The sequence below is a fragment of the Mustela putorius genome, unplaced genomic scaffold (genome assembly GCF_011764305.1).
Source record: "Mustela putorius furo isolate JIRA1106 unplaced genomic scaffold, ASM1176430v1.1 tig00000589_pilon_pilon_pilon, whole genome shotgun sequence".
Classification (NCBI taxonomy): Eukaryota; Metazoa; Chordata; class Mammalia; order Carnivora; family Mustelidae; genus Mustela; species Mustela putorius.
In genome coordinates this window covers 8,404,488-8,417,096 of record NW_025421425.1, presented here as the reverse complement: position 1 = coordinate 8,417,096, position 12,609 = coordinate 8,404,488, and the positions used below count along the sequence as shown (strand labels likewise).

Sequence of the window (12,609 nt, the reverse complement as noted above, 5' to 3'; positions counted from 1 at the left end):
TCTTCCTTGAGGACCCCATGGTTCTGTGGCCCTCCATAATGCATAATGCTCCTCAATGCATACATTTTAATACACTTTCATGCCAAAAGGATGCGTATTGTGAAAAATATTGAAGTAAAAACGTGGAGCATAACATTAATGAATAGAGCAAATAATCGATCGCAATAGAATTTACAACTGATTTAATAGAACCATCTCAGTTCTAAAACTGTGATTTTAAATGCATCTTTATAGAAATAAAACTCTATATTAGCTTAAATACTACATCTTCTTCTGACTCTTGAATTTGTTTCCCAATATAGAAGTCTTTCAATGTGTTGTATGAGTTATTTCAAGGCTTTCATGAAAGAGAAAACTCTAATCCAAATAACAGAGTTATACTGAGAGTATTATTCGTTTGCATTACCAACGCAGTGTTCGGAAGATTGAGGTGAGCTGAAATTGGGCATACAAATAAGAACTTGCTTAGCTATCATTAATAATCATTAAAAGGCAAAAATGTCCTTAATTTCTAAAAAGGAAGGGTATAGTTAATGATTCCTTATTAGCAAATCCCCATCTTATACAATTACACATAGGCAGCTCCAGAGAGAAAATATGGCTGAACAATCACCACTCTCAGGTGAAAAGCATTTCAGGTAGCATGGTTCCTTCATTTAAAGAGGTTTTTAGTTCCAAGATGTGAAAAGACAAAGCTAAAAAGCATTCTCTTAAAATTCTACCCCAATTCACCATATTTGAACTCTAAATGACCACATGCTATAAACCAATTAAATCTGTTATATTTACATAACCACTTAACACAGAAGAAGAGCAGAGAACAGGTGACCTACAACTTAGTTATTTTTTTGTCATGACCACATAGACATTTCAAAAGTTTTGCACTCTTTAAGCATTAAGAGATGACAAACATTTAGATAAGTGTAGATTACTCAATTTATATTCACCCCTCTCAAAAATGGTTGAAAGAAATTCACTGAAATTTTCACAGATAGGAGAAATTGCACTGAGGCCAAATATGAAATGTTAATATCCCAAAGTAAATTTAAGATACTCTGAGTGATTTAAAATAATGTCTCTCATTTTTTTTATCCTTGACACAAACTATAAAAGTACATTCTTTCAAATTGTTTTTGACAGCTTTCTGAATACGTTCTTTTTAATTCCAGAAAATACAATTTTATTAACCCAGTAAGTGAGGACCCCGTCCCTTTCTACACCCATTCCCCTCAAAAGGATAAGGTTGGGTAAGGGAGAAAGAAACCTGGGGTGGAAATGTCCCCTATCCCTCAAAGGGGAAGACAGAAAGGAGGAAGAGGGACTGTGCAATGAGGTCTCAAGAGGAGAGGGGAGCTGGAGAAGGGTATCAGATCAGGACCACAGCAGAAGAGGAAGAAGAGGATGGAGATGGTGATGGAGCTATTGAAGACCCAGGAAAAACAAGGGGGGCTGGGGCTAGGGAGCCAAAGGATGTGGGAAGTGTGAGGCTGGAGCCCAGAAGGGGGGTCCGTTCTGTGGCAGGGTGGTCCCTTGGCTCCCCTTCTTCATCACCCCCTTGCCCCTGAGTTGCTTCCTCCTCCTCCCCTTCTCCAGGACCCCTGTGAACAGGCTGCTTGCAGATGGGGCAGGTCTTCCGGGTCTGAGTGAGCCAGGGGTCCACACAGCGGCTGTGATAAGCATGAGCACAGGGAAGTACCCTCAGCTTGTCTCCATCCTCATATTCGTCCAGGCAGATGGCACAGACGTCGTAGTGGTCTCCTTTCTGATAGTCATGTATAGGAATCTGCTTCAGTTGCTCTTTGGTCAGCCGATTCTGCTGGAGCTGTTTCTGGTGATGGATAAAACGAACTATCAGCCCTGCTCCCATGGCCAAAATCAGCAGTCCCATAAACCCTGTGAAAGGGATGAGACAGAAGCCCAGGAGGTAGTTACTGTCTGGGACCAGGAGCACTTGAGCTCCCTTCTCGTAGACGAAGAGAGCACGCAGGTACTTGGAACTCCTTTCCCCAATAAACACAGACGGGATCCAGATCTGCTGCTGGATTTCCTCACTGTTCCACACCATATTCAGAAGTTCGTTGGAATTTACATTGTGTACTACAGCTGCACCATACCCAGCCTTCTGAACATTTAGGACCTTGAGGTCAAAGTTGCAGTCGAATCTCCGAAGAAGTGCAATAAAGACTGACCCGTTGACCGCAGCTGGGGGTGGCGAAGCAACTGGGCTGCAGGCGTTGGCCGGCTGAGCCTCCACAAGGAACCCCTGAAGTCCCTCGTGGCTCAAGGCAGACCCAAAAAGAGCTGGAAGGTCTGCAAAGTCCATGCTGTTATTGTGGTCAGAAATCGCTCGAACGAGCCCCTGGATGGGGACCACTCCCCACAGCAAAGTGGCTACAAGCGTGCAAAGCAGGAAGGCCGCGGGGTGCATGGCGGAGGGGGAGGCCGCGTCTGGTAGCAGACGCAGAAGGCGGATTCTGTGCCCTCTCTGGTCTTCCTGCAATGTCCCAGGAGTCCAGAGTCCAGACATCCCCAGGCCCCACCTCCCAGCTACCTAGGGGCGTGCGGCAGGAACCCCAGCTCCGGGAATGAGATATCCAACCGGTTCAGCGGAGGTAGTGGGGGAGACACTACGAGAATTCTTTTCTACTGTAAGGATACAACAAGGAAAGGGAGCAAAGGCAAGCACAAATGACAGATAAACGCCTGGAAGAGCAGGAGCGGCCAAGGAAGCGGGACCTCCAGCCAGGGGGCCGGCTTCCTGTTTCCGGGATAAAACGGTTTCCCACGGTTTCCCACTGTGCAAGTCGGCGCCCTATCAGCACAGGGCCTGATCTCAAGATGAAGGACTTCCGGTCCTCCTCTGCTCCCGGTGGTTGCTGGGCTGTGGTATCTTCATGTCTCGCGAGAGTGTTCCTCACTCTTCCATTCCCACCTGCTGAAAGCTTAGCACGTCTATCGCGAGAAGTCTTCCTGGCTTATCTGATACACCGGAAGTGACTAGGAAGGAGGCCGCAGTAAAAAAATTCTATATTACTTTCAGTGTAGGTTTTATTGCCGATAAATTCAATGTAAGAGTGCACATCAGTATCTACACATGTGAGTCCTTTGTTGGCCTGTTGAATAGGGGGAGGGGGGAGGAGCGAGTGTGTGAAATCTGAGATAATTCACAAACGCCCCAAGGTCATGCAGATAACCAAGGATAACCATTTAACATTTTAATGATTTTATCCCAGTAACTCAGTACAATCTTTTAAACTAATAAGCTTCTATTTCCATTCCAGCCAGGACGTGAATGGAAATTCTTATTTCCATAAAAATCTTACTTCTTTATGAGGACCGGTTCAGGCTAGAAGTCAACCTGCTGGGTGTTTGGATGGTAAATTTTTCTAACCCATTGTAAAGGCCCGGAGAGAATGCTACGGACTCCAGTCCTCATGACCAAGGAGATCACTGGATTATTAAATCATGGGAAACCAAGATAGATTTTTTCTTGTGGGCCCATTTACAACGCGAGGAAGTATCCATTGGTTCTCAGACTTGACGTTTCCTTACAGCTACTCTTTCTGTCTTTAAGGGTACTACCTAGAAGTCAAAACCTAGATTAGAAAAGGAAATTATAGACCGCTTTAAATAAAGATGTGCCTGATTGGCCAGGTCAGAAATGGAAAGGGTTTATTCTGAGCACGCTGCCCTCCAGAACTGGGTGGCCACCTTCTCACATGACGGGAGTATCCTGCCATTTTTGTACCACTGGTGTCATATGCTAAAATCTTCTTTCAGACTTGTTTCATCTCCATATTCCTGTGTTTTCCAGTTTGGGAGTGTGACAGGTTATCACAGGCCATTCTTCCTGCTTCAGCTTAATCTTCCTAAGGTAAAGCACAAAACAATAAGCTTTAAGTACACTTACTTTCAAAGACAGATGCTAAAGCACTCCTTCAGGACTTTTTAAAGTGGAGTGGAGGAGAGGCGACAGCAGTCCCACACTGGTCCTGCTGGTGTGAGCTGGTTGCTGACCTTAGTCTAAAAAGATTGAAGGACTGAGAAGATCTCTTGAGAGCGAGTTATCAGAGCTATGCTGGCCCACACACACCCATGGGGAAGCAGAGGCGATGTTTCCCCTTAATCTCAAGCTAAAAGAAAATGACTTGAAAAATTCAAGGCCTACAGAAAAAGAAGGGAGTGTATTAGTTCAAGCTGCATTTCCACGGCGAGAGAAGTTTCTCAAAATCCAAACATAGACCTTGCCACCGGATGCCCTTAAAAAGACATCTAAAGGGTTCTATCTGAAAAGGCAGAGGGAGGCCAAAACAGAGAGTGGGTACTAGAACAAACCTAGGGGCGGAGGAGGAGTCACAGGTGGCCAGCCCACAGAAGACACTGTCTTCATCAGTTGAGACGCAGAGAAACTTCAGAAATATTGCCAAGAAATACACAAAAGCTCTCACTGTGTAAAAGTAAAGGGGTAAGTTTGGGATGATTCGCTACGCCAACAGACACCCATTCCACATCGCTACTGCACCAGCCACTTGTGCTTAGTCCCCCTGAGGCCAGTCCTAGAGAGGTCAAGAGCAGAAGCTAACCAGAGCGGGAGGGAAACAAATAAGAGAAGCCTATAGTAACTGCGCCCACACACCAAACACCCTGAAACTTCCAAATCTGAATTGGAACCAAGCTGGAGCAAGAAAGAGACTATGAAATGAGTCTGGGGTTTTATATTATATCAGACTACACTAGCATTATGCATTCTGAACAGCACACATAAAATAATCAAAGGCAGGGGTGGATTCGGGCATTTCTAGTCCTGGAGTTTATCCACTTGGAAACCTCCTTCTATCAAAAAGACAAAACACTTGGGATGCCTGGGTGGCTTAGTCGTTAAGCATCTGCCTTTGGCTCAGGTCATGATCCTGGGGTCCTGGGACTAAGTCCAGCATCAGGCTCCTTGCTCAGCGGGGAACCTGCTTCTCCCTCTGCCTACCGCTCCCCTTGTTCATGCTCTCTCTCCCTCTCTTTTTCTCTGGCAAATAAATAAATGAATCTTTAAAAAAAATTGTGGTTTCAAACTCAGAAATAGAGCCTTATGGAGGTGTATGCAAGTAGAAGACCATGAAACATTCTTCCAGTTCAGGGGAGCAAGGATCTTCTCTATTGCCTCTAGTACGAGGATTCTGTCCCAAAAATGAAGTTATTGTGTAGGAAATATTTTTACCATAAATTTTGTGTTAAATATGCATTTTATACACACGTAAAACTTAAAAGTATAATATATATTATGTCTAGAGATATTTCTAGAGATAATATATGTAATATGTACATCTGTATAATTATATATGTATGAATATATACTGTTAAAATATTTTGTACACATATATTAAATATATTTATATACACATATATTATATGTAATATCATATCTAGAGATATTATCTCTAATAATATACATTAGATATATCTAGAGATACTATCTCTGAGATAATATATTTTTATACAAAATAACATGTACATAATTATGTAGATGAATATATAATTTTAAAATAACAGTCTCTTAAGTTAAATATAAGTTCATTAGCTTAACCTGTGAAGTTGTCTTCACTTTGTGGTTAGATATTCCAGATCAAATCCTCATCCGTTGTCACAGATGACAGGTAATTACCTCAATCCGGAATGTTTAGCTGGTAATGGTGATCAAAGTTATCTGCCTTTGTTTGTTCACTATTCTTCAGAGGAGTTGACATATTTGAAGGATCTCCACATTCAGCAGCTTCCTGATCTATCTTTAACTTTTCCAAAGAATTCAAAGTTCTCCTCCCCCTCCTCCATTTAGTAATGGCCTTCTGAGAAAACTCTAAACAAAAGGAAATGTTTAATGTAGAACAATAAGGTCCCTTGATATAGTATCTGATTCTCTGCGGTCCTGTACAAGCCTTCAAATCCATATTGTGTCCTTCCAGTGGAAGAAAACAGTCAGTCAGTTCAGCCGTGGAAAAAGAGTGAAGTTGTTGATGGGCATTGCGTTGTCTAAACAATTAGTGATTGTATAGACTTTTCTCAATTTTCAACTCATTGCCCATACAGCAGACAGAGAAAAAAAAGGATTTTATTGAAATGTAATCATTAATTACTCCCACTTGCAAATATAAATGATTTCTAAGAGATTTTAAAAAGATATTAAATGTGATATATGCCAACACTGCTACTGCTCTAAGCTTGACCACCCCTCTTTATAGATTTCCATGGCCTCTTCACCATTCTTCCCTACTGGATCCTTTTGGGTAAGATTCTTTGTTTTCCGGCTTGTAAGGGATAATTTACATTTAGATTATGGAGCCATTAGAGAGAAGGAGAAAAATGAAAAGTAGAAGGAGCTTAAGGAGGGTCCAGACTCCTGAACTTGTCATTCCAGTGCTCCCAGTCAAGACAAACCTTGCTCCTGTATGTTAGATGCTCCTCCTTTCGCGCTCCTGCAAGGTCATTCATTGTTGTAGCCATTCTTGCTCTGCAGAATCATCATTTTCCGCCCTCCTTTAATGGATTAATCTGTTGGTCTATAAACATTTCTCCCAGGATAAAATATGAATGAATGGATGGATGGATGGATGAATGGATAGATAGATAACTGAAATGTAGATAAATAAAATAAAAACTCTCTTTTGACCTCCCTCACTTTCCTTCCAAACTGTTGTTTCCCATTCTCTTCCTTTTTTAGCAAGAAGAATGCCTAAAAAAATAAAAAAATTAAAAAAAAAACCCTCACTATAACTTTCTCTAATTTTTCCCTTTCTGTTGAACACTCTTCAATCCCGATTTGTCTCCCTTACTCCACTGAAACTGCTTTTCTCAAGGCCACTATTGATCTCCATATCACTAAATCCAATGATCATTCTTCAGTTCTCATCAGAACTGACCTATCAGAAGCATTAATCTATCTGATCATATCCTCACTCTGGAAATTCTTTCGTCCCGTGGCCTCCAGACCAGTGCCTGCCCCTGTTTTCTCCCTATATCTCTGGCTTTCCTTTCCTGTCTAGAACTTCTGTATTCCTTTTCTTCATCCCATGTCTAAAGGGGGCATTGTCCAAAGGTTAGTCTTTGTAACTCTTCCTTGTGCTATCTGTATTCACTCTCCTAGGGATTTCACCCAGTTCCACAGGATGAAATAGCACCTCTGTTCTCCCAAATCCATATCCCCTGCTGAGACTTCTCTTCAAAATCTAGACTCAAACCTATCTATACAGCTCCCTACCTGACCTATCCATCTGAGTATACAGTAGGCATCTCAATCTTAATTATACCCCAAACCGAGGTCTTGTTATTTCTCCCCAGACCAACTCATCCTCAGTCCTTGTTATCATAAACAATAACAACTCCATTATCTCTCTCTCAACTCCCAAACTGTCCATCAAAAATAATCCCACTGAGGCTGCCTTCAAAATATGTTCAAGATCCTGCCCCTTCATATGATCCCTTCTCATCAACCTGGTCCAAAATACCATGATTTCATGAATTACTGTAGACGTCTTCTGATTGAGTTAATTGTGTCTACCTATGCCTCCCTTCACTCTAGTTCTTTTTTTCTCAACTCACGGTCTGTTAAAACATGTTAGTGTCACTCCTTTACTCAGAAATTCCCAATGACCTCCACCTCGTGCAGAATAAAGAGAAAAGTCTATTATATGTAAAGTCCCATGAATTCGCTGACCCCCACCCCCCCTTTTTTTGTGTGCTGAGCCCTTTTCTTACAAACCTTCCTCTCTACTCTCTCCGTCAGCCACAGAGGCTTCCTTTCCCATTCTTGGACATGCCAGAATTACTCTACACACAGATTTTTTTGTACTTGGTGTTCCCTCAACCCAGAATGCTTTCTCCTCATTTATTTGCCTGGCTTGTTTTTTTCTTGGCAGTCCCCTTCTCAGCAAGAACTCCACTGGCCACCACTCCTTCCAACAGACATTGTAGACTCATGATTGCTGTTTTGGTTCTTATTATTTATTACTATCTCTTATTTATAACTGTACATATTTTACTTATGCACCTTTTCTATTGTCCCCCCCCTCCCAGAATGAATAGCAGAGGATCATGAGGACAAGACTGCTTTTCAGGTTTCTACACCAGTATATCTTCATCATTCATCAAGCTGCTTCAGAGGTCGTTTATGTTTAACAAATATCTGTTGCTATTTATTAGGCTTAGAAAAGATTTGGGTGGAGATTGAGATGGGAATGGAGACAGATTTGGAGGTTGGAGAGTGAGGGATATGGGGAAGCAGCCACAGGCTATGGAAGATATTGGTAGAGGAAAGAGTGGGGGAGAGGATTGTGAGCTGTGTCTCTACAGTCGGCAGATGAGCTCCCCTCCAGCATTGCTAATATGAATTCAATCTCTTTTAATTAATTTTTAGGACTGGACTGCATTTCTGTTAATGGGATCTATGCAGACAATATACCGCTTAAGATCAGGTTTTTTAATTAAAATCTAACTGTAAATGTTTACTTTTGTGTGTATCATTAAAAAAAAATATATATATATATAAATAGAAAAAAAATATATAATATATATTATATATAATAGATATAGCTATTATAGATATAGATAGATAGAAAGATAATATATATCTATATAAAAATAGAAATATATATATATATATATATAAATTTACACTTGTTGCAAAGCTTAATTCTGTTTGACCTCTGTGTACCCTAACTCACATTTCAGCTCCTTCACCAGCTTTTGTAAGAAATCCAACTGCACCTTAACTATGGTAAAATTGGGGTAGGAATGTTGGAAGTTTGCTTCCACAGGATCCCTTGGATGCCACTAAAAAGAAATCCTCATGGAACTGTCTCTCTTCCTAAGTGCATGCTTTCCATTCCCAGCCATTTGCTGCCCCTCCCTTATGCCCCTGCACCACTGTACCCCTTCTCTTCCCACACACTCCCCCTCCTTTATTATGGCAATGAAACCTCTTCTTCCTCTGAAATCTTTACTTGGGAAGTGTCTTTGCAGTAAAGTTGATCTCCCCCTACAACAACTATCTCTAAGAGCTCTTGCTAAAAATATTTGCTCCATGTTTGTCCACTGAGAACGAAACAAGAAAATCAGAAAAATTATTGATTAGAAAAAGAGAAAGAGAGGGAACCTGGGTGGCTCAGTTGGTTAAGCAACTGCCTTTGGCTCAGGTCATGAATCTGGAGTCTTGGGATCAAGTCCCGCATTGGGCTCCCTGCTCCACGGGAAGTCTGCTTCTCCCTCTGACCCTCCCCACTCTCATGCTCGCTGGAGCACACAGGCTCACTCTCGCTCTCTCTCTCTCATTCTCTCTCAAATAAATAAATAAAATCTCTTAAAAAAGAGAGAGAGAGAGAGACATTGACTTGTCCTAAAATCAACAGTGATTTAACTCTAAACTATTTGTAAACTTCATAAATTTCAGAAACCGTCACAAAAACATTTACACTAACATTTTTTTTTTTTACTATTATTAAATGGATTTAAAACCTTGGCACTGAAACTCCCAAAGTTTGGAATTTATAGGAATGTACTAGGTTGCTCAGGATTTTTGGAGCTAATGTAAAATTCATTAAAATGACATTATTCACAGGATGAGAGTGCATCGAAGGATTAAATTAAACATAGATTTATTTTTAGGAATAACTCATCATAGGAAAAGAAATATTGGCCATCAGCCAAAAACTTAATCTAATGTGCCAAAATTAAGTAAATATCACTAACTGTCATAAGGCACCACCCCAGGAATATGCAATGTTTCTTTAGTTTGAAATTCAAGCTCCTTAAAATCATGAAAGTTACAAACCTGATACTGTAATACCATAGAAGCAAAATTAGCTAATGTTTACTAATAATAACTAAACTAATAGGTTGCAACTCAAAGTAATTGTTTTTCAGTAAAGAAAGAAAATGGAAATATAGAATGTTACAGATAATTTCTTAATTAACGGTATGATATCATTTGGTCTATATTAACTTTATTCCCAAATCAGTTACTCCAATTTAAAACTACAAAGAAAAAAAAAATCCTTCTAATTCTTTCTTTGATTCAGTTGTTGTCAGTACTCAAGACTCTTGTAGTCTGCTCTGTGGTCTTTAGGATATATTTCATGTATAATTTCTAAAATAATAGTAGTTTATTGTTATAATTTAGAGATAATGTGGTCTATCCCCTCAAGGATCTTAAATCTCAAAGTAACTTAAAAAAAATTAATGTACATTCAACAAAATTCCCGTATTCAGTCCATATGTCAAAAATTTCCTTGAGGGGACCATACGGGACTCAAAGCCCATAAGCTAAAATGTGTCCCCATACCCTCACTTTGCTAAATCTCAGCCTAGAACTATTACATTTAAATAATGAGTGTGACTTTTAATTTGAATTTAAGAGCCTTCATTAAATACAATGAATAAATATGAGCAGAGATAGAATTTTAGGAAGTAACAAGATGGATCCCAAAAGGAGAGATAATCTGTAAAGTGGAGATTACATGTCCAAGAAACCCTGAGTCAAAATGAATAAGCTTCCCCCAAAAAAGCTTAACCCATGAATATAATGAAAGTGTCAAAACCAGCAGAAAGAACTTTAACTTCCCAACCCTGAATATGACACAAAGTTTCTGTTACCCACAGATTTGTCCCTCAGACACCAAGAACCCTGAGTGTGGGAATAAGGTGTCTAGGCATCAGCACATTCGTGTAGGTAGTGACTCTGTTACAGACAGACGGACTGTTAAACCAAGTGGTCTTACTCTGACTTTTGTCCCTTTTAATACTCCCTTCATCTCTTTTCCAGCAGAGCAATTTAGCTTCCCCTTGCTCAACCTTGTGTGAGTAGACTGGCCATAGTCTCAGTGCCCTCTTTATTCAGCAAAAAGCTCCAACAATGAGTGGTTTCAGGGCACCCTGCTTCTGCCTTGGAAAGCAGTTTGTCTCTCCCTGGACTCACAAGGAGCTAGTCAGTATCCAGTTTGGTCCTTAAGATAGCAATTTTATTTTCTACCACTCAGGTAAGCACTATCTGCTATGACTTAGTGATTCTACGTTCTATCAATATCTAACCAGGAAAAGCATCAGCTGAATCAATCAGGGTTGTGCTAGGAGAACATTTTAGTGTTTGGAGGGAATATCAGACTACAGAGCCACACAACGCCTTAAGTGTGGGGTGTACGGATTGGTACTTATAGTGGAATGGTAGCCATTGGAGGGAACTTAAACAGCTTAAACAAGAACAGCAATGTATTGATCCATGGAATTGATGGAACAGATAAAACAGTGGAACTGGGGATGCAGGTGTTAATTCCATGGGCTTGTACAGTGCAGGGTTATATCTGCTCCTGATTTCTGTATCTCTGTGTGCATTAGCCTCATTCTCCTTCACTGCAGACTGGCTGCCTTCCCACAGCAAGAGGAACAGCCTCTGACAGCTCCTGAGTTCAGCTTCTTTCTGCTTAGCAAAAAGAATATAGGTTTAAGTAGTAAACCTCCCCAACGTAGGTTCAAGTAGTAAACCTCCGATGCCAGCTCTGAATACTGGCCATTGCTTTACCAAGTTTGGCTGGGATGACTCAGAGTATTTCCTTGGCACCTCACCTCAGACTCCTGGTGCATGTAAGCAATACATTTTATATCGTTGCCCTTATTTGATATTATACTTGTTAATACAAAAACAAGACCTGTTCTTATATCCGGGATTCTACTTATGTTTTATGCCCCTTTGCCCTTTTGATAAAAGAGCATGAAATTTCTTGGAATCAAATGTATGATTATAAGTTGACTATTTTAGGGGACACCTGCTGGCTCAGTCAGTTAAGCAGCCAGCTTTTGATTTTGGTTCAGGTCATGATCTCAGGGTCCTGTGATCAAGCCTTACTCAGTAAGGAGTCTGTTTGAGGATTCTCTCTCCCCCTCTCCCCCTGTGTCTCTCCCCACTCATGTTCATGAGCTTGCTTGCTCTCCTTCTCTTTCATAAATAAATAAACAAACAAACAAACAAATAAATAAATAAATAAATCTTTGAAAAAGAATAAGTTGAATGCTTTGAATCTTGTTAACTTTACATATAGATAAGTAAATAATATCTTATTATTTATTTTCTATAGTATTGTATTTTTTTATTTTTACATCATAATATATATGGATTTACTTTTCAACTGACAGGTTTATTTAGAGAATGTGAGATTTCAGCATTGCATCATGTTTCTTTCTTCTGTTATTACAAACCAAGAAATCATTAAAAATAAAGATAAGGTCATTTTTTTTTCAGTTTGTATTTGTAGTAGTAAAATAGACTTTGTACTATATGCATGATCTGGTTTCTTCTTTTGTTGATGAGTCTCAAGTTAAATAAAAACATACTGGCAATAATGATCACAAGAATGATGAGGGAGCAGAAGGCTAGTTGAGGACAGGCTGAAGCTCACACCCCCCACAATCCCCTCACCCATGGGGTATATATGACAATGCTCAGGCACCCCTGGCTGCCCTAAGGGAAAAATAAAGAGTTAATTTATAGAGATTACAATCCTGCAAGACATGAGTCTCCCTCAGTCCACAAAAGTCTTAGCAGTTGACAAGAACAGAGCATTTCTATCAACTGCC

At 40.3% G+C, this 12,609-nt stretch overlaps 1 protein-coding gene and 1 long non-coding RNA gene across 2 annotated transcripts; one reads left to right on the top strand and one right to left on the bottom strand.

Moving 5' to 3' along the window:
• Window positions 1–336: 336 nt before the first annotated feature.
• LOC101670552 (E3 ubiquitin-protein ligase RNF167-like) lies at window positions 337–2,816 on the bottom strand. The gene has a single exon (XM_045082043.1). It carries the CDS (start codon window positions 2,525–2,527, stop codon window positions 1,367–1,369), a length of 1,161 nt encoding a protein of 386 aa, XP_044937978.1. The 5' UTR covers window positions 2,528–2,816; the 3' UTR covers window positions 337–1,366.
• Window positions 2,817–3,544: 728 nt separating this feature from the next.
• LOC101670853 lies at window positions 3,545–8,301 on the top strand. The gene is made up of 3 exons (XR_200073.2): window positions 3,545–3,874; window positions 6,231–6,275; window positions 8,062–8,301. It is a non-coding gene; the product is annotated as an uncharacterized LOC101670853 (long non-coding RNA).
• The last annotated feature ends 4,308 nt before the right edge of the window (window positions 8,302–12,609 follow it).